The sequence below is a fragment of the Colletotrichum gloeosporioides genome, assembly GCF_011800055.1.
Source record: "Colletotrichum gloeosporioides strain Lc1 chromosome Unknown consensus_60, whole genome shotgun sequence".
Lineage (NCBI taxonomy): Eukaryota > Fungi > Ascomycota > Sordariomycetes > Glomerellales > Glomerellaceae > Colletotrichum > Colletotrichum gloeosporioides.
In genome coordinates, this window is record NW_025544705.1 from 195,534 (window position 1) to 221,268 (window position 25,735).

The 25,735-nt window shown below is 55.1% G+C and overlaps 10 protein-coding genes across 10 annotated transcripts; 5 read left to right on the forward strand and 5 right to left on the reverse strand.

Annotated features, from left to right (window-relative positions):
- Positions 1-751: 751 nt before the first annotated feature.
- GCG54_00013931 (High-affinity methionine permease) lies at positions 752-3,213 on the forward strand (the record flags this gene model as incomplete). The annotated part of the gene is made up of 6 exons (XM_045413777.1): positions 752-950; positions 1,005-1,187; positions 1,241-1,824; positions 1,876-2,034; positions 2,091-2,132; positions 2,305-3,213. The coding sequence occupies 6 exons, from the start codon at positions 752-754 to the stop codon at positions 3,211-3,213; spliced, it is 2,076 nt and encodes a 691-aa protein (XP_045261856.1).
- Positions 3,214-3,428: 215 nt separating this feature from the next.
- On the reverse strand, positions 3,429-6,089 carry GCG54_00013932 (Quinate repressor protein; the record flags this gene model as incomplete). Its single annotated transcript, XM_045413778.1, has 1 exon — positions 3,429-6,089. One exon carries the CDS (start codon positions 6,087-6,089, stop codon positions 3,429-3,431), a length of 2,661 nt encoding a protein of 886 aa, XP_045261857.1.
- Positions 6,090-7,306: 1,217 nt separating this feature from the next.
- Positions 7,307-9,828, forward strand: GCG54_00013933 (Quinic acid utilization activator; the record flags this gene model as incomplete). Its single annotated transcript, XM_045413779.1, has 2 exons — positions 7,307-7,389; positions 7,719-9,828. 2 exons carry the CDS (start codon positions 7,307-7,309, stop codon positions 9,826-9,828), a joined length of 2,193 nt encoding a protein of 730 aa, XP_045261858.1.
- A 1,662-nt stretch (positions 9,829-11,490) lies between these two features.
- On the forward strand, positions 11,491-13,467 carry GCG54_00013934 (Quinate permease; the record flags this gene model as incomplete). Its single annotated transcript, XM_045413780.1, has 5 exons — positions 11,491-12,203; positions 12,272-12,428; positions 12,479-12,873; positions 12,931-13,279; positions 13,342-13,467. The coding sequence occupies 5 exons, from the start codon at positions 11,491-11,493 to the stop codon at positions 13,465-13,467; spliced, it is 1,740 nt and encodes a 579-aa protein (XP_045261859.1).
- A 1,980-nt stretch (positions 13,468-15,447) lies between these two features.
- On the reverse strand, positions 15,448-16,464 carry GCG54_00013935 (Quinate dehydrogenase; the record flags this gene model as incomplete). Its single annotated transcript, XM_045413781.1, has 2 exons — positions 15,448-15,543; positions 15,598-16,464. The coding sequence occupies 2 exons, from the start codon at positions 16,462-16,464 to the stop codon at positions 15,448-15,450; spliced, it is 963 nt and encodes a 320-aa protein (XP_045261860.1).
- Positions 16,465-17,984: 1,520 nt separating this feature from the next.
- Positions 17,985-19,547, forward strand: GCG54_00013936 (3-dehydroshikimate dehydratase; the record flags this gene model as incomplete). Its single annotated transcript, XM_045413782.1, has 2 exons — positions 17,985-19,030; positions 19,175-19,547. 2 exons carry the CDS (start codon positions 17,985-17,987, stop codon positions 19,545-19,547), a joined length of 1,419 nt encoding a protein of 472 aa, XP_045261861.1.
- On the reverse strand, positions 19,170-19,622 carry GCG54_00013937 (Catabolic 3-dehydroquinase; the record flags this gene model as incomplete). Its single annotated transcript, XM_045413783.1, has 1 exon — positions 19,170-19,622. One exon carries the CDS (start codon positions 19,620-19,622, stop codon positions 19,170-19,172), a length of 453 nt encoding a protein of 150 aa, XP_045261862.1.
- A 970-nt stretch (positions 19,623-20,592) lies between these two features.
- GCG54_00013938 (Protein QA-X) lies at positions 20,593-21,866 on the forward strand (the record flags this gene model as incomplete). The annotated part of the gene is made up of 6 exons (XM_045413784.1): positions 20,593-20,767; positions 20,839-20,890; positions 20,956-21,399; positions 21,450-21,521; positions 21,581-21,706; positions 21,758-21,866. The coding sequence occupies 6 exons, from the start codon at positions 20,593-20,595 to the stop codon at positions 21,864-21,866; spliced, it is 978 nt and encodes a 325-aa protein (XP_045261863.1).
- Positions 21,867-22,304: 438 nt separating this feature from the next.
- Positions 22,305-23,452, reverse strand: GCG54_00013939 (Maleylacetate reductase; the record flags this gene model as incomplete). Its single annotated transcript, XM_045413785.1, has 2 exons — positions 22,305-22,867; positions 22,915-23,452. The coding sequence occupies 2 exons, from the start codon at positions 23,450-23,452 to the stop codon at positions 22,305-22,307; spliced, it is 1,101 nt and encodes a 366-aa protein (XP_045261864.1).
- Positions 23,453-23,799: 347 nt separating this feature from the next.
- On the reverse strand, positions 23,800-25,328 carry GCG54_00013940 (WD repeat-containing protein JIP5; the record flags this gene model as incomplete). Its single annotated transcript, XM_045413786.1, has 3 exons — positions 23,800-24,812; positions 24,875-25,164; positions 25,306-25,328. The coding sequence occupies 3 exons, from the start codon at positions 25,326-25,328 to the stop codon at positions 23,800-23,802; spliced, it is 1,326 nt and encodes a 441-aa protein (XP_045261865.1).
- Between the last annotated feature and the right edge of the window lie 407 nt (positions 25,329-25,735).

Consider the following 25,735-nt stretch of genomic DNA (forward strand, 5'->3'; position numbering starts at 1 on the left):
CCAAGGGTTCGCCGATCTGCACTTAACTCGGTCACGAAAGAGCTGGTGGCGGTGGCAGTGAGCTGCCAGAGCTCTCCCCTCAATTCCGCTCTCACGCTCCAGTCTGGGGTACGATACGGACGGGTTGTCACCACCAGTCTACCGGGGCTTCTTCCTATTCGCGCTCGCTTCGGCAGACCTATCAACTTCTCGTTCACTGAGACCGGGCCATCACCAGATCGAGCTCAGCTCTGCATCTGCTTACCGAAACTAGAGCCTCGGTAGCGCTGTTTGAATCCCAGAAAGCGCGCAAGCATGTTCTCTTGCTCCCGCACCAAGCGCACCAAGACTACCCTTTTCCCATGCAGCATAATCGGGCAATATTCGCTCCGCGAGGCAGATTTCAAGACGAGGCTGCCGGGGACTTAGTGACTCTTTGAACGCCCTTCCTGATGTAGCGGCTTTCCTGGGCATGCATGCATGCGGCTGCCACATCCTTGGCCTAGTCTGCCCTGCCTTCAGTGCCATTCTGCTTGCTCTTGGTGCGCGACCCAGCCATCGAGCTGCTCCCTGGTCACGCCTGACCTGCATGCCAGCTCGTCACACAGGCTTTCGTAGATAGACATAGGCCATACTTAACATCGGAGCCACCCCTTGTAGCCTGCTTTGCCATGTACCATTATGGCGCAGACCTCGAGACTCCCCCATATTGGAGCTGCTGCGAGTCTCCGATATCTCTGAGTCGCCTCGTTGGCTTGCCAGACCTCCGAAGATGAATGACTTTCAAAGTTCAGAGGGCATCTTCCAGGAGCCTCGTCACATCGACGACAACTCAAGCGAAGATGATGCTGCCGGGGTGATAACGGGAATCACCGGCGGGGATGGCCAGGGCATCGTCACTCACGCACCCAAAGAAGGATTTCGCCTCGGATATCTTGATGTATGCTGTCTGGTCATCAACCGCATGATAGGTGCGTCAAGCTGTCTTTGTTGCTTAGGGGACATCTGTTAATGCCGTGATACAGGCACGGGAATATTCATGTCTCCGAAAAGAGTCATGAAAGGTACTGGTAGTGTCGGCGCGACCTTGCTGTTCTGGCTAGCTGGTATAGTCTACTGCCTTTGCGGTACCCACGTCTACATCGAGTATGGCCTCAACGTCCCTCGTTATAGAGTTCAAGGAGTTGAGCAGTCCATCCCTCGAAGTGGTATGAATAATTGCAGCTTCAGGCCTAGCATCAATGCTGACCGATATCCATAGGCGGAGACATGGTGTACCTGCAGTATGTCTTCTCGAAGCCCGCCTATCGCAAAAACACCATCCTACTGTCGACTTGCATCTTTGGCATCACGTTCATCGTACTCGGAAACATGGCCGGCAACAGTCTTCACTTCGCCTTTCGAGTCCTTGAGGCCGCTGGTCACTCGGATCCTGAGAACGGCCCCGTCAGGGGTATCGCTCTCGCCGTTGCCGTCTTCGCCTGCTTCATCCATGCCACGAGCAGAAGATTCGGAATCATGCTGAACAACTTCCTGGCGGTAATCAAGATCATGATCATGCTACTGATCATTGTTGCGGCCATTGTGGTGGGGGCGGGCGGACTTCCCAAAACACAAAACGTTATCGAGCAAAACACGTCGCCAAAGACTTCGTTCGCGGGCGCAACTAAAGATGCGAACGGATACGCTCAGGCATTCCTTGCCATCATATTCACATTTTCAGGATTCGAGCAGCCAAACTATGTCCTGGGAGAGATCAGCCGTCCTCGAAAGAAGTTTCCTGTCGGGATGGCGAGTGGTGTAGGGCTCGTTGCTGTTTTATACCTGGCTGTCAACATCTGCTATGTAAGGGCCTCCAAACAATGCAGCTTCTAGCAGTGACTTACAGAAAATCAGATGGTCGTTGTGCCTGCCGATGTTCAAAAGAATGAGGCCAATGTTGCCCAAGAGTTCTTCAGGCTTACTTTCGGCCAGTTGAACCCAGACAGCGACATTGGGTCGCGGATCTTCAATGCTTTCCTGGCAATCTCTTCCATGGGCAATATTATCGTCATGGTATGTCATGGCTACAGAGCTAAAAACTACCACTGTGGACACTGACATCATACCAGACCTATACGGCAGCTAGAGTGAAGCAAGAGATTGCGAAAGAGGTCAGAAGATTTCCCCCACACAGATGACGCCTATGTCCTCCATTGTCACAATCATCTGAGTAGTTCATGCTCTTCTCATGGAGTCTTTTCTGCCCATTGATTGTTTTTTGTCACTCTGCTCACCCCCTTTTTTGTATCCGAAACCCCGACAAGGGACTGACTGTCCATACAGGGAATCCTTCCTTTCCCGAAGTTCTTCGCGCAAAACAAGGACATGAGCCTTGGGAGACTCTTGTTTTGGTTCCAAAGGAAAGGATGGTTCAAATCACTCCTTAAACTGCGTTGGATGTCCCCGGAGCATCATTCTGAAAAGACACCAGTTGGTGCTTTGGTTCTTCACCTCGTCAGCTGCGTCATCCTCATATTCGCCACCTATGGCAGGCCACCTGTAGTGGCATACACAGCACTCACGTCTCTAAGTGCTTATGTGGTCAATGCATTCATCGGAACATTCCTGGGCCTCGGCATTCTCATCCTACGCTTCCGCGGGCCTCCTACGACAGCTACTGACGATGATGCCACTGATGATGACCCATCCAAGTCCCCGACAACTTGGGGTGAGATGACTGGCAAGAAGTTCCGTCCCTTTTTATCAGTCTTCTGTGCCATTGTATACATGTGTGGAGGTCTCTACCCCGTGATCACCAACTGGGTACCGCCGTCACAGTATTCAGACCTGACCGTGACGCCATGGTGGCTTGTGCCTACCGTTGGATGGATAATCATCAGTCTTGGCGTCGCCTGGTTCATCGGCTTCATCTTGGTGGCTCGTTACATTGAGAAGAAAGACCACCGTGTCTTTGTGGTAGAGAAGAAGCCGGAGTTCGAGGCAGCTGATGGCAGCAGCCGGAGCTCCGAAGCTGGCCATACAGGGGCCGATCTAATCCAAGTCCATGAAACGGTTTACCTCAGCTGGGTTGGAAAAGAGGCTCTCCGACAAAGGCGGCCGGTTTTTGAAGACTCGAAAGAAGCTGAAGGTCATGTCAATGAGGTGCCGGCGTCTCCGTACGTCAACACGGACTTTGCCGCATACATGTCCAGTCAGGTTACTGAAACAGGGAGGACATATTCGAGATACTAAAAGAAGCACTGGTGTGTTGCACGGCCGTTTGCTAACTTTGGGCGAACAGGGCGTTTGTAGGGCACGGCTCTTGCTTGACTTGCCTGGGGTAACATCTTATGATCATGAATTTTTACTGTTTTATTACTCGTGTACGTAGTGGTATCTGGGCGGACATTAAATGCAAAGCCTATCCCGCGTCGTGACCTTCCTATCTCATAACACCCATTAAGTGATCATGGCTCCTGCTCGACAATGTTGTTGAGACGTGGCCCAAGTTGTGCAAGGGCTGAACGATCTTGTCCGTCAGGCTCGTAAGATCGGAAGACCTCTCCACGCATAAGTCTGCGCGGTGCTCGTCTCCCCGTAAAGAGCTCGAACTGGGCGAAGCCCTGCTCCGGAAGTAGGTCCAGACCGTCCATAGTGACCCAACCCCGATGAGAGACCTGGCGCGCTTGGTTGAGTATTGGGGTATCAAGCGTCTTGTATCCCAGCTCAACGAGACAGCCGCCGGTTGGACTGCTGAGCCAGGCTTGTGGCGCCACGAAGTTGGGAGCTGGTACGTCGCCGATGCTATGCGTCGGGATACAGGAGACGATCATGGTCGGCGGTCGAAAGTCTTCCGGCCACGCCTCGTCGAGTGTCCTGATGATATGGAATCTTGTTTCCGCGTCCGTGTTTGCGCTCAGGAGCGGTAGATCGTGTCTCTTTAGTAGTCTCGTGAAGTGATTGACCATTTTTTCCGCGTTCGAGACCGTGCGATTATACACCACGATGTTCTTCACGCCAAGTTGCAACATGCTGTAAGTAGCAGCACGAGCCATACCGCCTGCGCCGATAATGAGACCGCAACTTGTCGGACGCACCGCATTGGCAGGCGAAAGTCCCCTCCTCAGGCAAGCCCGGATACCGATCCAATCTGTGTTCTCTCCGTAAAGTGCGCGTACCGGCCCAGCTCGATTTCTACAGTTGAAGAGTTTCTCATCTTCTGGAATGGTGCCGTCGGGGTTCAGTCGACGAACAGGCACGAGAGTGTTTACTGCGCCGATGGCCTGGGCGTGTCGACTCAGCGAATGGGTGAGAGTGATGATTTCTACTTTGAACGGCAAGCCCACACTGGCGCCTGCGAAGTAGGGATCTTCGATGAGGTCTTTGAGGCCATTCAGTGATGGTGTGGAGAAGGGCCGGTAGACATGTGGGATACCACATGCCTTGAGGGCGGCATTATGCATAGCTGGCGACAAACTGTAGGAGACGTGGGCACCGAAGACATAAATCTTCATGGGGTCGAATAGGAATGAGTTGTACAGCGCTTGCGTTGCCTGTACAGCTGTCAAACAAGGCTGATCGGGGCTGTACTTTGACGCCATTGCTTCTGGCACGACGCTCGTTAGGACATGGTTCATGGCAGCCGAATGCCTGCCACGAGGGCCGGAGTTGTAGGCAATGAGAGGGATCTTGTGGCCAGTCGTGGCGTCGACCAGAGCCTTGAGATGGTTCACATCAAAGTTGTCCTTTATCGAGGTGACGGGCTTGACAAGTCGGACAAGATCGCAGCCTATTCGGCGGGCTCTGTGGTAATGTGACATCCAGAACGGATCTGCCCATGAGGGAGAGTCGACGGCAGGAGTTAGGTGACCAATGATCTTTGACCGCCTCTTCATTGAGATGATATGTAGTAATTGGTAATCGTTCAAGCGTAAGTCGACGGTGAGGTATTCAGGTGTTAGTCGGAGACCATGTAAGATGTAGTCCATGTACACCGATTCTGTTGTGTCCGGGAGAACGACATGGTAGATGAGCGGAATGACGGTGCTCCTTCTGATTGACCCAATGATCCTTGCAATATCTGCAGCTCGTTCAGAATCCAATGCCGTTGCACCCGCGAGGCCATCAACGACGATCTCGATGGCGTCAGCACCTGTTTCCAGCTCCTCGACGGTGATCTCATTGTTGAGAAGGCTCGACAATGATACTGAAATAGCATAGGTGAACCGGCGGTCCTCAGTCGGAATAGACGCCAAGGGGAAGGCAGACTCGATGAAGGGGATAGAGCCTTTGGGCATGATCAAGCTGAGGAATTTGAGGAAGTGCCTCTCCGCCCGCTTCAAGGTAAGATACGGTGCGGGTGGCTTCTGACCGCCAGCGTGGGCTTCTATCCTCGCCGCATCAGTCTCGGCCGCAGGATCTGCCGTCTCAGAGACATTGAAGAACTCGAGATTGCTGCAAGTCCGGAAAATGGTACTGCTCGCGGCAAGAAGATTTCTTGCCTTGTCTTCGTCTTCGATCTTGAGGTGCTCTTGAATGGCCTTGACATCGCGAACGATGTGGACGACAGGGTGCGTCCGGCAAAAGTCTCGTAACAGAGTCTGCACAGAGCGCTCCATCCAGCTGCAGACAATCAAGCAGCCCTTTGAGTTCTGGTCGAGGAGGTCGCGGAGAACGTCCGTCTGTCGACGGTGACATTCTGCGGGGCCATGGGCCCGTTTATATGCGAAGCTGGTCAGGCCGGTGACCTGTTGGAAGGCCTTCTCGCAGTCGAGGGCCCTCCGCGCCATGGCCGTCGAGGCGATGATGGCGAGTGTCGACTTGCCGGCGCCTCGAATGCCAGCAAGGACAATGGAGGCGTCGGCAGGGAATGGGGGTATCTCGTTCGGCAGGTGGGTGACTGGCGTCGCAGGCCTCGTTATTGGCGTCTCGGGTCTGGAGCACGCAGCCATGGAGTACCTGCTGCTGTTCGTCCTCGGGCTCTGAGGCTCTCTCGGTGTTGTACTGTAGCCATTGCGAGTGTCGACGCGAATGAACTTGGAGGGATTCTCCAGTTGGTGGTGGTGTTCGGCATCCTCGTCGTCAATGGCCGTGGCCACGAAGGACCGCTTGACGCCTGCTGTCGCCATAGCTCCTCAGCCTCGACCTCGACCTGGCCGTGGCAGCAGTCGCAAGCTGGGTTGGTGAGAAAGCCCAGGATGCAAGCGCATAAGGCAAGGAAAGGCAGTGTCAAGTTGAGAGAGAGGGCGCGCAGGTGATTGAGTCTGTCTGGGCCAACAGGTTTCGTCCAGCGCCGCCTAACCGGGTGGTCTAACAAGGTCAAGCTCTCTCTCTGTCTGTCCGTCTCTCAGTCAGGAGGAGTCAGTCGAGTCGGTCCCGTCGAGTCGCGTCCAATGCCTACTAAGGCGGGCACAGAATTGCCAGGCGGGAGGATGTATGGAATCCGCACCCCATTTCCGACGGTCGGTGCTGCGCTGATGCCCCTCTCCCTTAGCTGCAACTTGGCGTTGGTACTCTGATAAACACTTATCCCTGGCTTTTCTGTTAGCAGGATACATTCTCCACCGAGCATATCTCGTGTTCCGAACCCGCCGTCGCTGTTCCGCCCCTTGGTTTGACAACTCAACTCAGGGAAGTCCTAACTGTTGCCCGGTTCAACGTTGAAGTGTCTAGACCAGTGAGAGCCCGCGATGAAGGCAACACAACCTTGTTCATGGCAGACAAACCCCAGCTGTATGCGGTTGGTGCCCCAGAGACGCCTCCATCAACAAGGGTCTGTCTGTGCGAAGAGTCTGGAGAGCTGTCTGTGCATGTTCGCAACACCAAAAGTAGCGCACTAACACCCCGCAAACCGAGTCATCCGTACACGGCCTTCTGCGGCCAATTAATGCCACTGGGATTCCAGCTGACCTTTGTCCTCGCCGCCCAAAGATCAGATCGAGCAAACAACCTTTGAGGCGGCGCCGCGACTGTCCGACGTGAGGTTACCCCAGGATTTCCCCACCTCCAGCGAGTTGCGCGGGAAATCTTGGAGAAGCAAAGACGTCAATCATCGCCGCTGTCGCTCCTCTGCCTGTTGACTGCCTGCTGCTGCTGCTGTTGCTGTCGCTATTGCTGTGCTGCTGCTGCTCTGTTGCTTGCCGCTGCTACCCATCGTCACTCCCCCTGCAACATCCCGTCGCGATCCATCCGCCACAACTCTCGCTTCAACCATCATCCGCAGCGCGCTCTCGCCCTTCCTCGCAGCTCTCGCCGACGCTCTCGCTCTTGTTGCACACGCCCTCATGCTGTCCACAACGGCGTGAGCCACAGGAGCTGCTCTGCCGCCCGAGGCATCAATTGCAGAATGCCCTCCAAGAGAAAGGTTCACGATGCCGAGACCAATGCTACCTCGACGTCGGCCCCGAAGCGCCAGCGAGTTTCTCGAGCGTGCGACCAATGTAGAAGGCAAGCTACCTCGCATCCGTCCTTGTTTTCAGTTTCTTCTTCATTCCGTCTGATTTCCATCATCTGTTCGCCTTCAACATCGGAAGCTTCCTGCAAGGGAGCCGTCCTCGCATGCTTGAGGATGTTTGGTGTTCAGGCTCGAAGAGCCTCATCATTGGCCCGAGTCAATCCTTGCGTCGTCAACAGCTTCATTTCCAGGGTGTTCCGACGTTGCTGGAGATGGGCTAGCTTTGTTTTCTTCAACGCCGATCCCGGGTTGTGTTTGCTTTTGTCTTTGATTTGCGCTGGCTTTGATGCTAACTGACTTGCAGTGCTCGAGAGAAGTGTGACGGCGTTCAACCACAATGCTTCTCCTGCGTAACGCTATCGAGGCAATGCACGTACAACGTCGCTCCGAAGAAGCGCGGCGTACAGACCGGTCTAATTCGAACATTAGAGCTCGCCCTTGTCTGGCTGTTCGACCAGGTTCCCGGCACTGAAGAGAAGCTCTCAGAGTTGCTCGCCCGCGAGGGCGATGGCGGGCAAGCTCTGCTATTAGACAAAGACAATGAAGCCGGTAACCGTCTTCACAAGAGATGGAGGAGGTGTCGAGTTCATAAAGACATCGACCGACTTCTATCCGGCAAGGACGGTATAAGCCCACGCCAAGACACCTCGGGAGACGAATCAGATGCGGACGCAGATGGCCGCAACAAACAGAAAGACGCAACCCCCCAAGAAGGTGCCGCTGTGTCTCCAAAAATAAACGGCTCCGAACGGGCATCGGACGCGACTCCGGGCGAACCGGGCCCAAGACATCGACACGGCTCTATATCCCGCCGAAGATTCAAACTCCCAAGAAACTTTCCGAGGCTGCTAGAAGTTTACTATTCTTATACCCACAGTTGGCTTCCAATACTAAACTCCAAAGAAGTCCTCGATAATGTTGCAGCCTCTTATCCACCCGATGGTTTTGATATCGACCCAGAAGACTCCGGCGCCAGCGCGGCCCACGCCGAACTGTGGTGCGCCCTTGCCGTTGGAGCCTTCCAGGATGCGACATCATCCAATACCTCCGGACGGGCTGAGCCTTCAGACCGTCCAAGCCTTATATTCGCAGCTGCACGAGGCTTGATACCCGTGGAAACAGACATGGGACTAGGTCACGTCAAAGCTCTACTGGTGTTGTCTCTGGTAAAGTTGGGTCAAGACAACGCAGGCGCCGCCTCATTGCTTATTGGTCTCGCCGTTAGAGGTGCTATGGCACTCACGGATGGCAGGTCAAGGAATAGGGGCCGCAACTCTATATCTGGTCAGGTGGCACCTTTGACACCAGAAGCAAACTCAACTGCGCTGGATCGAGTAATGATGGCATGTCTCATGCTTGACACCATAGTATCCCTGGGACTCGGCCAAACACCACACATGAGGACGAGCGATATGAAAGACAAGCCAACGGATGAAAACGGGCCGGAAGAATGGGCTCCTTGGGCGCCACGGACTGGATTCGGATCCGAGGAGGTTGACGGCGCAGTGCACGCGGCCCAGTCGCTGAGTTCTTTCAACCAGCTTTATCAGTTCTTCCGGACCCTGAATCAGAGCGTTGAGTCAGGAACTGCAGCACCGCAGATAGGTGCTGCGAACCTGGTGCAGGTGCTTGACCCCCGGTTCTCATTTTGCAACTCTGTTGTTTTTGGAGCGTCAACGATACCCAAACTGCCGTCGGCCTTTTTGATACAGGCTACTTTCCTCGGTGCCACGCTGACATTGATGCCCGACGCCCGGGTCTCGCTTATTTGGAGTCTGATGGAGGTTTTGGAAAATTCCATTGCCCAATTTGGCGCAGCCGGCGTGTCGCCGCTTCTTGTCACTTACATGAGCATCGCTAATACCAAGAGTTGCGTGAAAGCTCTGCGAGACGATGACAAAGCCAGATGGAATACTCTGATGGGAGATCTGATATCTGTTTGGCAAGACCGGACGACCAACGCAGATTCGTCCGTGTTAGATGCTGAGCCTGGCGGCAAAACACCTATCCAGGCCGAACAGTCGGCTCCTCATTTCTCACAGCCCGCCGCACGACAAAACCCACACTATTCTCAATTCCCAATGAACACGGATTCATACCACCAAAACGGCAACGGGTTTCTACCAACTGCTTCGTCAGCTAGTCCTTCGACGGCGCGAACGATGCCATTTACCCCAGGAAGTCAGCTGGATGCATTTCCCACAGGATTTATGGGGCATCTGCCTTCGGCTCAAACACCATACCTGATGGGACAAGGACCCCACGGCGTGGATTACGACGCCATTATGGACGAGTTGGCTTCTATAGACTGCACAGATAGCATGGAGGCCGACCCGCAGTTCATGGCCAATCTCGGCTTCGCCCCAGGCTCAGACTTGACAGACATGCTGCGGGGAGAATTTGGGGGGATGTGAGAAGAGTAATGTATTATGACTTTTTAGTAGAAAACGAACCCAATACTTATCACACACGTATGTAACTATCTTCGCCGTAACCTGTGCCTTAGTTTGACTGTCCCCTGTCATGCACGTCCATCGGTGTGAAAAGCCCCTGGTGATTGACATGTGTTCACGCTGTCCAAGGGTAGTGATTCGAGAAGAACGGACTTGCTAGCCCTTTTCGTACTGTTTTCTGGAGAATCTGCAGCAGGCTTATCTCTGTTCTGGCATCTTTCTGGCCCAGCTGCGGCCGCTGCAATGTTAGCGTCTTCGGGATCTGTTTGCGAACCAAGCCCGCGGAAGAGCAATATGCGCAGGATGAGCGGAAGTATAATCACCAGGAGCTTAATATTCTGATGTCTCGGCAGTCAATCTATTGAGATTTGGACTTGCTGATGAAGCACGTGTCATAGATTGTGCACAGTAGTGCAATGTGCGCTACCAAGCAGGGTCGATTCTGATGACACCGGCCCAGTGGGCACTACTACTCTAGCGACTGTCACGTCCCGACAGAACGGCTCAGACAGAAAGACATTCATGGATGAGGACAGGAGAATAAAACTTCCTCTCGTATATTACTAAACTTCCAGCGTGATGTTGTTCGCCGCTTTGTGCGCTTAGAACCACCGTATCAGGAGAGCCCCTTTCGATCCGACTAAAGTGGACTCCACGATGGCCTCGTCAAAGAGGCTTGGCCAGAACATTGCTAACGAGTTAGCAATCGAGTGATGGAGTCCGGAATTCTCGCCGGTCTTTTGCCAATGTTGAGAGCGGCGCAGCTATCTTGGTTTGTACGCGTTGGCCGGATATACTCAACTCCCCTCAGCTCGCGGCCACAACCCCTGTCTTGTTGACTCCGTGACCCCATGGGCAAGGCACGTCAGGCAGGTAGCAGCAGTCTGGGGTCGCTACCCCTTTGCCCGCATTGCTGACAATCCGGACGGCTCGAAACCAACAAGTTGGGAGTTCCCCAAGTTCCACGTGCAATGTGAGACAGTTGAATGGCAATGCGTTGCCGCTGACAGGATAAACATTCAACCCTTAGCCCCGGTCTGGGCAGGGGTTCTCCAGCATTTTGGGGGCCCCGAAGTTGGATCTAGCACGGAAACAGAGATTAGTGCCGTGGATCAGTGCGGAGAACAAATCCTTTGCCGTTCTCCACGCGCCGTGGAGACGAGTCAGTCGCCCAGCTGCAGATTCTGCTCCGGTTCGGAGCCACACGCAAAAGCAGGAAGCGTGACTCCTTAGCTCAGGGAGAAGCGTTCACCCCAGAGTCAACCATCTGGAATCTCATACGCGAAGGCGTCGTCAGAGCCTATTACCCCGGATCCCATTGGCCTCCCCGTGTTTGCTGTGCGTTCCGTGGGATGAACAAACTCCGCATCGAAGCAGCCCCAGACTTTTTCCCCAGACGAACCGACACGCCACACACCTGTCACTTTTTACCAACGCAGAGGAACGAACCATACATATAACAAAGGCAACCCTTGACCACCATCTGGTTCTGGCCTCCTCATCCCCTTAAGACTTCTCTACCCCAACCGTGCTTTGGAGTTCAGACTGTCTCAAGGCCCAAGCAACAAGACAACATCATCTGAAGACAGAGTCAAGCAGCAGCACGCACAACCATCAGTCACCATGGCTCTTCTCACCCTCGTTGAGGATCGGCCGACGCCCAAGGCTGTCTACAACTGGCGCGTCTACATGTGCGCCATCATCGCGTCGTTCGCCAGTTGCACCATTGGCTACGACTCTGCCTTCATCGGAACCACTCTCGCCCTGCAGTCCTTTACCGAGGAGTTCCAGTTCGCGTCCTACAGCAAGAGCGGATTGGCTCTGTTGAAGTCCAACATCGTGTCTGTCTACCAGGCCGGTGCCTTCTTCGGCTCCTTGTTCGCCTACGTCAGCAGTTACTTCCTCGGCCGCAAGAAGAGTTTGATCGCTTTCAGTCTCGTCTTCATGCTCGGTGCCGGTATGATGCTCGGCGCCAACAGGGAGCGCGGCCTCAGTCTCATCCTCGCCGGCAGAGTCCTCGCTGGTATCGGTGTGGGTGGCTGCTCCAACATGACCCCCATCTACATTTCCGAGCTTTCCCCGCCTGCCGTTCGCGGTCGCCTCGTCGGCATCTACGAGTTGGGCTGGCAAATTGGTGGCCTTGTTGGTTTCTGGATCAACTACGGCGTCGACTCTACCATGGCCCCCAGCCACTCCCAATGGCTCATTCCCTTTGCCGTTCAGCTGATTCCCGCTGGTCTGCTGCTTGTCGGAGCCTTCTGGCTTCCTGAGTCTCCTCGTTGGTTGTTCTCCAAGTACAGGAGAGAGGAGGCAATGAAGCATCTTTGCTGGATGAGGTAAGTTTTGAACGGACATCAATTCTTGGTGATGGTTTGGATGTGAGCTAATCATCAAATTTTCACAGAAACCTGGATGCCAGCGACAAGTACATCATCGAGGAGGTCAACTACATCGATGCCGACCTCGAGAGATACAGGACCGAAGTTGGCGCCGGATTCTGGAAGCCCTTTGCCGCTCTCAAGCAGAGCAAGGTCCAATGGCGCTTCTTCCTTGGTGGCATGGTGAGCGCGCTCCTTTCTGATTACCAACACTGGTTGCTAACCCCGAAAAGCTTTTCCTCTGGCAAAACGGTTCCGGCATCAACGCCATCAACTACTACAGTCCTACCGTTTTCAAGAGCATCGGTATCACCGGCACCAACACCAGTTTCCTCACAACCGGTATCTTTGGCGTCGTTAAGACTATTGTGACTTTTGTGTGGATTCTTTGGCTCATTGATCAGCTTGGTCGCCGTAACCTCCTCATGATTGGTGCCATTGGTGGATCGCTCTGCATGTGGTACATTGGAGGTTACCTCGCTCTCAACCCTGCCAGTGGCACCGGCGGTCTTTCCGGCGGAGGCATTTCTGCCATGGTCTTCTTCTACCTGTGGACGGTGTTCTACACTCCTTCGTGGAATGGCACTCCCTGGGTCATCAACTCCGAGATGTTCGACCAGAACACCAGGTACGTGTGGAGAGAAACGAGTCAGTAAACGAACACGTGAGCTAACCATACCTGTAGATCTCTTGGCCAGGCTAGCGCTGCTGCCAACAACTGGTTCTGGAACTTTATCATTTCTCGCTTCACCCCCCAGATGTTTGACGCCTGGGGTTATGGAGTGTACTTTTTCTTCGCCTCTCTCATGATCATGTCCGCCGTCTTCGTGTTCTTCCTCGTGCCCGAGACCAAGGCTGTCCCTCTGGAGACTATGGACCGTCTCTTCAAGGTCAAGCCCGTGTGGCGCGCAAACAAGACCATTATGGATGAGTTGGCGGAGGACCAGAGCTTTAGACAGAACGACTCGGATGACGTTGTTCTTGGCGAGAAGTCGGACGAGGGTGAAGTCAGCCAGGTAGAGCGAAAGGCCAGCGTTTAACGGTTCGGGACAACGGTTTACTAATACGGAATTAAGGGCGTTTAAATGGGTAGCAGGCGGATATTCCCAAGATTTCGAGTATCTCAAGGAATTCACAATCCTCTCTAACCCAAATCGAGCGAAACCGAGTGATGTGCACCGTATTGCACCCTTTGCGCACGAGCCGGCAGGTCGAGAAGTAAAGCGTAACGGAAACGGCGTAAACGATAAAGACGTAGACGATGGGCGTAATCGAGGAACGTAAACGACAGGCGTAAACGGAACGGAGGTGATACCCGAAGTAGAGGAGGATTATCGATGCGTGGTGGCGAGGCAAAGGCCGGGGGAGGCACTATGCATGAAGTGGGCTCAGCGCAACCAGGGGCAAGGTACGTGGTGGTTATGTCTTTTCCCTCCCGTCCCCGTGTTGGAGGAAGATGAGATGTAGCCTCAAGGTTACATGCTCTGCGAGTACATGTCAATAGCAACTGTCAGCGGCTCAGCCGCCGCAAGCACACATGAAGTGTCCACAGAGATATCCCCGTATTGCATGCTGCAAGTGACCATCCGCCGCTGTTCCGCAGGCATCCCAAGACATGGCATCCCAGAAGATACGCGGAGTTACCCAGCATCTCCCACGTCCACTGAGTGCTATCTTGTCATGTGGACATACCTGGAACAAAGTTCAACAGACGAGCAACCGCAAATTGAATCGTCCGTATCATACAGAGAGTCCTTCCAGCCAAGAGCGAGGAGGTCAGGCCAAGACGCCAAGTCGATGAACCTCTAGCCTGATTGGTAAATAACCCGACTCAAGCACTGGCGCCGTCGGTATGATCTTGGTGGTGCGGCAAGAATCCTCCGGATGTAGGATGACGTCGAAACAAAGCAAAGAAAACGTATAGATGGCGCATCACGAGCAAAACAGCATCTGAGAGCCGCCAATGTGAACATGCCAGCCTGCTGCCGTTATATAACAGATCTATCGAGTTTCGTCCCGTCTGCGAGATGGAGCGTTTCCACAGTTTATCGTGCGATCCCGTATGATTCCCGTGCGATTTTCGTCGAGGTGAGGCGGCGCTTGAGTCTTTTTCCGGGCGCGTGGGAAACATTCACCCGCTCAACCACCAGCCAAACGAAATCTGGGACCGACCCAAAGAATCGACGGACAGAGTCCGAGTTATTCAAGATTATGCAGGATTGTTTGAAAAAGTGCAATGCATGAGGTGGAAATGAGTCTTATTTCCGTGGTTTGGTTTGTGTCAAGTTTGCATGAGACGCGCGCAACGCACGCGCAACCACAGCACAACTCGCATCACGGCATTAAATGAGGCTCAACTGTCCCTTTTTGATCTGATGCACAATTCTGCATTGTCTTGGACTGCTCGCATCTGGTGAATGTTCCGTTGATCTGCAGGTTGTAGTGAGAACACGGAAAGACGGCACTCCAAAAGTGTCTAGCTCGCCCCAATATTTGAAGATATCGATGCTTCTGGAGCCGCATACGTTGCAGTCGGCCTGCTATCACATCGTCTGTCTATGTCTCGAAGTGGGCTCATGGCCGGAGAAGTCTTCATCATGTCAAGCTGTCGATGCGCGAGAAAGTACTTTGTCTCATAAGGCTCGTCGCAGCGGAGTAGAACGTAATTCCTGGTGATGTTTTAGATCGCTTTCGGAAAGACAGGCAGGAGTTTGGATGCAAGTCTACAGATCGAGGAGTTATGTTGAACTCCAGCCATATAAGTCTGCATTTCACGCAAGTTAGCTTCTACTAACACGAAGCAGTGGGATTAAATGCAAAGGCTTATCTATGATTCTCATTCGGGAGAACTCGCTCAACATGAAGAATTACAATCGCTAAGCGGACGTCACCGTGTGAATACGAAATGAAATCTACGAGCAGCAAGAATCGAGATGAACGGTCTGGGACATGAACGGAGACGCCAACAGAGATCCAAGACCATAGCATTGCTGGCTTGCTGACTGAATAGAGACAAGCTGGGCAACTGGGATGAGAAATATGGAAGCACTTCCCCAAGGATCTTCAGTCATGTGGATGACCATCACACTAAATCAACATGGAAACATGGAGTCATGGCCAAATGATGGAATCTCATAATTCGTCTTGTTAAAACAGTCGCTATGAATGTATATATGCAAGTCGTCTCAAATTTTCATTATTTTTACAGTTTTGAGTGTTGCGCCAGCTTGGCGGCAATCACTTCCTTGACCTTTTGTACGGGAAGGTCCTGAACCTCCTTGCCGGTCCAGTAACGGTCCTGCTTAACAGTCAGTAAACACTCGCCAAAGATTAGAGATGGGGGTCAACTGACCTGCTCCAGACCTTGGTAGATCATGGCCTCAGTGCCGAGAATGACCTGCCAGCCGGCGTCTTCGGCCAGGGCACCAATCTCAGTAAAGGGGGTGGGGTTGTAGCACATCTCAAGGATGGCGCCCTTGGTAGGCTTGTTGAAGAACTCAACGATAACTTCACGGGCGACAATCTCCTCGGGGGTCTTGGGAGGGAAGTCGGGGATGCAGGAGACGATAGCGCCGGGGGCGTCGAGCTCTCTCGCCTCCTCGACGGTGGAGACGTGGTACAGGTTGTCTCCATAGCCCCGCGTGGTGCACTCGGCGATAACGGCGTCGACCTCCGCCTTGTCACGGTTGACGAGGTAGATGTCGGTGGCCTTCATCCACTTGCGCAGGGCGTAGACGGCGCTGCGGGCAGCACCTCCGCCGCCGATGACCAGGGCGGGCTTGTTGTGGTAGACGGCATCCGGGTCGGCGACGTTCTGGACGAAGGACTCGCGGACGCCAATGACATCGGTGTTGGTGCCGCAGTATATCCGCTTGCCGTCGCGCTCGCGGATGAAGAGGGTGTTGCAGGCGCCGACGTCGCGGCACTCATCCGTCAGCTCGTCGAGGTGAGGGATGATGGCGACCTTGTTGGGCATGGTGACGGAGCTGCCGTAGAACTTGGGGTGCTTGATGAGCTCGAGGAACAGCGGCAGGTCTGCCGAATCCAGACGCATCTGCTCCCATTTCAGGCCAATTCCCTCGTAGATGGTGCTGTGCAGGAGTGGTGACAGGGAATGTGTGATCTTCTGGCCAAAGAGGTAGCCGTGGCGGTCAAGCTGCTCAATCTTGGTAGCGATGGTGTCGTCCACCAATTTTTCTGTGACGGCGGGGCTGGCCATTTTGGCTGTGTGTGTGTTGTGGATGAGAACCAAAGAAGAAGAAAAAGACAAGGGGTATCTGTGATTGTGTTGTGGTGATGAAAGTCTGAGTGACGGAGTGACTGAGTGACAGGCCGTATAAGATGAGGAAACCGGCGATAATTGTATGTGAAATATGTCTCAAGCAAGGAATTGGAAACGGATATTCTTTGAGTGGCTATTATGAGAACTTCAGATTTGGAGAAGACGATCTGGAGGCCACTTTTTGTTCCTGGGTTGCGTCTCTTTTCTCTGCCGGCCAAAGGATGAGGTCCAATAATAATTAATTGTTCTTGCGGGACACGGGGAAAAGTCCGGGGCTCTGGATGGGGTTGATCGGACTGCGGTTCAAAACTCCATCAGGGCTAAGAATTCATGGATCGGAAACTCGCAGTTTCAACGAGGGACTTGTTGTGTGTGCGTGGTTCCTCCACTCACTCCACGCTCCGGCAAAGAACTCTCCAGAGACCGATCACCTTGGGTGCTGAGGAGAAACCCCGAATGAGCGAGAGAGGGAGGGAGGGAGTGAGAGCCAGTGAGAAGTGCCGAAGAATCTGGGCCTCGGAAGCGTGGGAAAACGACGCCAGAGGCAACGAAGAAAGGGAGCGAGTGAGTGAGTGAGAAAGCGGTCATTCGCTCGCTCGGTGGCCGCCCACCCTTCCGTGGCGAAGCTGAAGAATGTTTATCCTTCATTCTCAGTGAAGAACGTGAAGTAGGTAGGATGTGAAAAAGTGGAGGCGGGCCCCAGGGGAAGCGTTTAGCCTGGCAGCCCGGCGGCACTCGGCGAGCTGTCGTCACCAGCTGCCAAGCAGCGCAACACCACCAACTACCGGTCTTGGTGATGGGCGGCGTCACGCATCTCTTACAAGTTGCAACACCACACACACTCGCGGGGTGCATTGGCACATGGGAAAGAAGCCCCCAGAGTGGACCGGCTACCTTCGGCCACCCCCAGAGTTTCCAGATCGCCGTGCTCTGCAAGCATGCGATGGCTGACAAGATGGGGTACGCTGCATCCGCAAAGTACCTTGTACTGGTGGCGGGTGAATGACTTTCCTGCCCCAAGTCCACTCGGAAGCCCGGTGCAATCCGGGGATGAAGGGGCCCGTATGAGACCATTGGACAGTCTTCCTGTTGTTCTGCAACACGCGCTGCTGCTGTTGTGCGTTACTCGATGATTCGATTTGCAAGCTGCAAATAATCTTCCCTGATCCCCTGCTGCCGAGGACTAACACATACGAGCGAGCTTCCCTTCGACTACTTCCCTCCACTCCCCTCTCCTGCCTACCCCGTCGACTCCCACTCACATACATACTACTTCTTATCTCGCCCGCCTACCTACGTACTCGCAGAAGCCAGCCTCTTTCATCATCCTCTCGAAAGCATCCTACTAGTACTTCCTTCACCTTTGCTTCTGTGCTACTCTGCGTTTGATACCCTTTGACTTCTGCCGTCACCTCATATACAACCATTCACATTACACACCACATATTCCGCCCACCATGCCTTCGCGCCTAGGTATCAGCACCATGTCGCTCGGCCGATGCTGGGCTGGACACTCTTTTGAGCACAAGATGGACATGGCAGCAAAGTACGGCTACCAGGGCATCGAGCTCTGGCACGAGGACCTCATGGACGTCGCCGAGCAGCTCCCCGGCGGTGCCGCCCTCCTCGAGAACCAGATCGCCGCCTCCAAGATTGTCAAGAGGATGTGCGACGTCCGCAACATTGAGGTCATCTGTCTCCAGCCTTTCCAGCACTTTGAGGGCCTCGTCGACCGCGAACAACACGCCCGTAGGGTCGAGGAGCTGCGCGTGTGGATCCAGCTCGCCCACGTCCTGGGCACCGACCTCATCCAGATCCCCAGCAACGTCCTGCCCGCCGAACAGGTCTCTGAGGATCTCGAGCTTCACATCGCGGACCTTGCTGAAGTTGCCGACATCGGTGCCGCCTCCAACCCGCCCATCCGCTTCTCATATGAGAGCCTGTCGTGGGGCACCAGAGTCGACGTATGGGAGACGTGCTGGGAGGTCATCCAGCGGGTCGACAGGCCCAACTTCGGAATGTGCCTCGACACCTTCAACATTGCCGGCCGCATCTTTGCCGACCCCTGCGCCGCCTCGGGCAGGACAGAAGACGCCGAGCAGGCGGTGAAGGACTCCATCCAGAGGCTCCTCACGACCGTGGACGTCTCCAAGATCATCTACGTGCAGGTCGTCGACGCCGAGCGCCTCGCCGAGCCGCTATGCCCGACGCACCCTTATTACAACGCCGAGCAGCCGTCCCGCATGTCCTGGTCAAGAAACTGCCGTCTGTTTTACGGCGAGTATTCAAGGGGGGCGTATCTCCCCGTCCGAGAGATCTGCGCGGCCATCTTCCAGGGCCTGGGTTTCGAGGGTTGGGTCAGCTTTGAGCTGTTCAACAGGAGGATGTCGGAGGAGGACCACGACGTACCAGAGGAGCTCGCCAAGAGAGGAGCTGTGGCCTGGAGCAAGCTGGTGAGGGATATGAAGCTGAGAGTGGAAGAGCCTTCGACGGCCGTGACGGCGTCGCTTTAGAGTTGGAGTCCCCTACATCATGATGGTCATGACACACACATTTGCATAAGATTGCAACAGCGCTTGTACAGTATTTACATGTTTTATTCTTTTACTTTTTGGGGACAGGAGGGGATCAATTAATCCTATTCAAGCCTTCTGCTTAATCTTCATGTGCTTTGCCGCAAACTCGATGGCCGCCGTGTACCCGTAGACGCCCAAGCCGCAGATGACGGCGGTGGCCTTGTCGCTCAAGTAGCTGTGGTGTCTGAAGGCTTCCCTCGTGTGGACGTTGGAGATGTGGCACTCGACGAAGGGGATGTCGACGCCGAGGAGGGCATCGCGGATGGCGACGCTCGTGTGTGTGTAGGCGCCGGGGTTGATGACGATGGCGTCGATGTTGCCCCTGGCCTCGTGGATGCGGTCGACGATGGCGCCCTCGTGGTTGGACTGGAAGTTCTCGACTTTGATGCCCAGGTCAGAGGCCTGCTTCTCGGCCATGGAGACGACGTCGGCGAGGGTCGTTGAGCCGTAGACGGCGGGTTCACGGGTGCCCAGAAGGTTCAGGTTGGGACCGTTGATGAGGAGGATGCGGCTGGCCATTGTGAAGGATGGAGATGTAGGTAGACGGCTGTGATTGTTCTCAATGATGGATGTTGTTGATACAATGGATAGAGCGAGCCACACGACTTCAGACGGCGAGGCTATTGTGATTGATAAATGAGTCGATTCGTGTCAGTGGATAAGTCTTGATCCGTGTTTCGTCAAGAATGCTCTGCCGGCATCGCAACAGTTGGCTTGGCTGGAGATGTTGGTGAGGGACCGAACCGCGGGGAAACTAGAGCTGCCCCGGATTTCGAGCCTCTCACGTAACGGGCATAAGTCAACAGCCTCTCCCACACGGCTCCTTCGGGGTTGCAGTTCGTCCTGGAGAACTGAAGTGAGTGGAGTGGCTTGGCCTCCCTCTTCCCCAGGTCTTGGTGTGTGGTCCAGTGTGCCCAAGTAATTAGGTCCAGTACCTGAGGTATGTGAGAGACGAGGGGCAGAGGTGGAGGGAGGGGTGACGGCGACACCTCAGGGACCAAGTCGCCGACACAGCTCCTGACTCGGAGGTCTACAGCGCGTTGCTACCGGGCCTTTTGGGGGCTCTTCGGTAAGCTACCCGCTAAAAGGAGCCCTTGGAGAGCACCTCACTCACAGGCGCTCACTCACTGAGGTGGGTGGGTGGTGGTCCAGTGTGTGGCGGGGCAGATGCGGGGATGCCCCGCTGATAGGGGGCCACGGCGAGCTGATAACGCCGCGCGGGACGTCATCCCGCTGTGCTTCCGCGGTCTCCAGCACTCGGCTGGCGGCGGCCCAGCCTGCAGCACGCCGTCCAGTCACCCAATTTCTGACTGATGGCCTCCATGCTGTCGCGTGTTGCCAGTGGTGTGCTGCTGCTTACCTACTGTTGCTGGCTTGGGGTTTCAACTTGCCTGCTCTCTTCTTTTGCGACTCAACTCGTTGTCCTTTCTTCTCAACTTGCCAAATACTGTGACAATTCTTCAGGGCGGCTTTACTCGGAAACGACACAATGGCGGACATCAGCGACGCCGAACTCCGCGACATCTACGACTTTGCCGTGCAATTGGGCAAAGATGCGGGCGCCATGCTCATGAAGGCGGCGCGGTCGAGGTTCGACGGCGCCGATGCGCAGGCCTTCACCGAGAAGGAGAACTCGGTCGACTTGGTCACCAAGACCGACACAGGTGCGGCAACACTCCAGTGCTCATGAGCATGTCCTTGCGATGGGTTGCTGACGGAATTGGCGCCACTGCAGAAGTCGAAGCCTTCATCCACGCTTCGATCGCAAACAAGTACCCCAACCACAAGTGAGTCAACTTGTGATGACGGCCAGCCAGACAACCTCTTACCCTGATTCTCACACAAATAACAGGTTCATTGGCGAAGAGACGTACTCGGCCGGCGCCTCCCGTGACTACCTCGTCGACGACAGCCCAACCTGGATCGTCGACCCCCTCGACGGCACCGTCAACTTCACCCACCTGTTCCCCATGTTCTGCGTCTCCATCGGCTTCGCCGTGAAGGGGAAGCCCATCATCGGCGTCATCAATGCGCCCTTCCTGAACCAGACCTTCTCCTCGCTCAAGGGCCACGGCGCATGGATGAACGAGACCCAGAAGCTGCCCTTGGTCCCGAGCCCCTTGCCAGCCAATGCGCCCAGCGGCTGCGTGTTTTCGTGTGAATGGGGCAAGGACCGCCGCGACAAACCGGATGGGAACATGCACCGCAAGGTCGAGAGCTTCGTCAACATGGCTGCCGAGAGGGGCGGAAGAGGTGGCAAGGGCGGCATGGTTCACGGCATGAGGAGTCTGGGAAGGTGAGAGCTGCAGCGTCCTCAGGAGGGGGACCTTATGCTGACGAGAACAGTGCCACTTTGGACCTCGCCTATACTGCCATGGGGTCTTTCGATATTTGGTGGGAGGGCGGTTGCTGGGAGTGGTATGTCAAAGGCCTTGGAAGTTGACGTTATGATGCCGGCGCTGACAGTTTTGCCCTAGGGACGTGGCTGCAGGAATTGCAATTCTCGAAGAGGCTGGTGGTCTCGTGACCATCGCTAACCCACCAGAAGATACCTCCGTCGTTCCAGATGTCAAGCTGGGTGGCAGATCGTACCTAGCAATCCGGTGAGTTGGCCCCAAACAAATAGGAGAAGGGTTATGGCTAATGTAAACCAGTCCCGCAGCATCCACTGAGACCGAGACTGCCCGACAAGCACAAGAGAGAGTCGTGAGGGAGACATGGAAGAGGGTTAGACAGCTCGACTACTCGAGGCCCGGCGCATAAGACGACCATCTATACAAAGACTAGACATGACTTGAATATACGTAATTGCATAGACTTCACTATTGGGAGAATCCATCAAGCGATTTCCATCGAGCGATTTCTGCACCGGACACCTAGCTCGATTTCAAAGAAAAGGCGACAGTGGCTTCGTGGAGGATGAAGACTCCGAAGAGACGGAGACGTAATGGGTCATGGGAGGGTAGGGATGATACAAGAGAATGCACCGAACAACATTGCCGAGGCAACTAGGCAGACTGAGTTACCTATGATCCGGAAGTGAAGACGCCGTGATCATACCACTCGACAACATAGCTAAAATGGAGACGATTAAAACAGCCAACCATTCCAATAAGGATGACACATAACCCAAGAAGACAACGAATCTATATATCTGGTCGAATCATGGAGCGGCATCTACTTGGCTAGCTACTTCATCATCTAGAGGTCCGTCTTGGCTTGCTCACCCGCCCACGCCCTCCGGATGATCTCCCGGATCTTTTCCTTCTCGAGCGGGCGCGGGTTCCAGTAAGGCGTGTCGGACGCAACATCCGTGACCCGGTCAATGTCCTTCTCCTGCATACCCACGTCCTTGAGCCCTGTCGGGATGTCCAGCAGTCGGAGCAGCTCGTTCAGACCTTGTACAACGCCGGCGGCAGAACTCTCCGTGCTCTGAGCAAGGGCCGACGATAGCTTGGTGATGATGCTCTCAGAGAAGCAGCTCGCGTTGTACGCCATGCTGTGCGGGAGGAAAATCGAATGCGTCTCGGCGTGGGGCAGGTTGAGAGTGCCACCCGCGGCGTGGGCGAGCTTGTGCTGGAGCGCGATGCCGGTCGCCGTGGCCAGAAACCCGGCCAGGAATGCACCGTACAGCGCCGACGTGCGGGCTTCCACCGACGACGGGTTCGAGGCAATCACAGGAAGAGCGCTGGACAGAGCCTTTATGGACTCGATGGCAAAGTGATCCGTGATCGGGCTGGCTTGACGGGAGTAGAGTGCCTCGACTGCGTCTCGTCAGCGACGTACCTACATCCAAGACCTGAATACTCACATGAGTGTGCCATGGCATTGAGACCACTCGGCCCGCTGACTTTGACCGGCAGGTCCATGGTCAGGTCCACGTCGTATATGACCACCTTGGGCAGGATCTTGGGATCCGTGTACGACGTCTTCTTGCCGTCCTTGGTCTCTCCGATGATCGGCGTCATCTCCGAGCCCGAGTAGGTCGTCGGGATGGCAACCTGCGCCATCCCCGTGCGGTAGGCGATGGCTTTCCCAAGGCCGACGGCGCTCCCGCCTCCGACGGAGATGAGGACATCTCGGCCCTTGGCGCGGTCCACGGCGGGCCCGATGATGTCGCTCGGGTTGTGGACGATGGCGGTGTCGAGGATCTCGCTTTCCGTGATGCCGGCTTCCGACAGCTTCGTTTGTATCTTGGCCGCGAGCGATGTCCGAGAGGGTGAGCATATGATGAGCGGCTTCGCGAGGTTTCGAGACTTGAGCTCGCCGGGTAGCTCGTTCAACGTGCCGGGCCCGAAGAAGACCTTTGGCGTAGTGATGCCGAAAACGAATGGTGAGATTGGATCCATGTCTTTGTTTGAGTCAGGGTGTAAGTCACAATCAGAGAATATCATGAACGGCGTACTAGATTGCAAGTCGAGGACGAGACGACATTGATAAGTGCTAGTGAGTCGTCATCGGCGGGGAGCGGGGTCCGACCGCTGCGGAGGCTTCTCAAGCTCCGGGGCCGGCCTCGAAGATCGGCAGTCGACATCGGCCGGAATGTGGATGTGTGCTGGAACTCAAAATGTGACGTACAACTCCTCTATTTTCCATACAACACCGCAAATGTACAACGAGAGTTGAATCAGTTCCATTGGTTGCCTATCTCTGTTTAGATGGCCCTGGAGGAGGGGTATCATTATTTTATATCGATTCAATCCAAGCCATCAAATCCCAAAATGCCGTGAGCACCCATGGGGCCAAGTTTAGCAGCCGTGGCGGCCGCTCCCGTGTTCTGGCGCTTGCTCTGCCTCTTGCCACCGTCGCTGTCACTGTCACTATCGTCACTGTCGCTGCCAGCGCGTCGCTTGCCCGTCGCTCCGCCCTCGTCGTCGCTATCGTCATCGCTGTCCTCGTCCTCATCGTCGCCCTCTCCTTGAAGCTCTGACAGCTCCTCCCAAACCTTGACCGTCTTGCCGCCGGCCGTAATCAGCCGGTTCTCCGAGTCAAAGGCGACGGAGATGACACCCTCGACGTCGTCGTGGCGGAGATTGACGACCTGGTCGACGTCGCGGGTGACCAGGTCGACCACCCTCAAGCTGCCGTCGCCGAGACCGACGACCAGCTTCTTGCCCAATCCGAGCTCCTGAGGCACCAAAGCCAGAGCGTCCAGACTCTCGCCCCCGGACTTGCCACCATCGACAATGATGCGCTCCTGCTGGTCATCCCACGCACCTCTGTCCCAGACCGTAACCACGCCAGAGGCGGATCCGACAGCCACCACGCCGTTGTTGCGGTTGTTCTTGGGCCCGAGACCAGGGACGTAGCATGCTGACAGAAGCTCGTCCTCTTGGTCGTCGGAGCGAACGAGAACGCCCTTGCGGACATCCGTCACGGCGAGGGTGGTGCCACCAGTCGAAACCCATTGCTTCGGGAAACCAGATGTGCTCTCGGCGGAAGGGGGGAGGGGAACGACGGCGGAGACGTAGTCGGAGTGAGGGAAGTTGGTCTGAGCAGGCTTGGACGCGGGGGCACCGTCGCGAAGGTCGAAAATGTGCATCGCGCCGGAGTCGCAGCCGATCAGGAGACTCTGGGGGTTCAGGACGTGCATAAGAGTCGGCGCATCGATCTGCTTGTTCGAGGAGGGGATGACGATCTTGGAAATGACCTTGCCGGTCTCGGGAGAGAAGTGCTTGATCAGGCCGTCGGTTCCAGCGGAGTAAACGGCTGTCGAGACCGTGTGTTAGTTGAGGAATCGCGAAAGGAGCAGTTCTCCAGTAGCTACTGACCAGATCCATCATGGGCATATGCCAGGGCTCTACAGCTCCCCTTGTGTCGCCTCGTGCGCCAAGCACTCTCAATCATGCCCCGACCGGTGGAGGAGATACTGGTATCAGCATCGCCAGATGCATCGGAGGCATTGTCAACCGGGGCCGGAAGGCGAAAGGTCTCGACATGGCCTGATGAGAGGCCGACGGTCAGCAGCGGCTCGGTGGGGTGGAGCGCCTGCGTGAAGACATCGGCCGACAGAGGGAGGGTGCAAAGGTTTTCGAACATGTTTGCGGCCTCAATTGGTATGCTGGGCACCCAAACAATTGACAGCGAGTGGTGGAATGGTCCAAGACAAGGTGTAGGAAAAGCTGACCGAAGCTCAGATCAGGACGAAATTTTTAAGGTGAAAGCGTTCACCGAGGTGAAACGGCCCCACCTAAGCTCTCACCGACGCACCGAATCAGAAAGCATGGGGAGGGAGATGCAGATCGACTGGGAGGGTCCTGGCTCGCATGTTTGGAGACACGGCACAGGCGAGAACGGAAGTTTTTAGAGCCAATTCGGATACGGCGCATGTTTCCCGAGACCGACGATGCCACATTTCGGTCCCATGTTCGTCCATACTATTAGTTTGCGCTGGTGAACACGATGCAAGACACAGCCGCCAATGTGAGCCACAACCCAAACTCTGATCCCGCAACAAATCAACTGCCGCTGTCGACATTCCGAATCATTCGGACTGACCTTGGACCAGGGCATTCCCTAGCAGCAGTGGCTGTTCGCGAGCTCGTGGAAAACCTCCCACTGGGTCTGTCAACTGCTTCCAACGCTTCGTGTTGAGAGACAATGGAACGTAGGTTCCTGCCTTTTTAGACTTG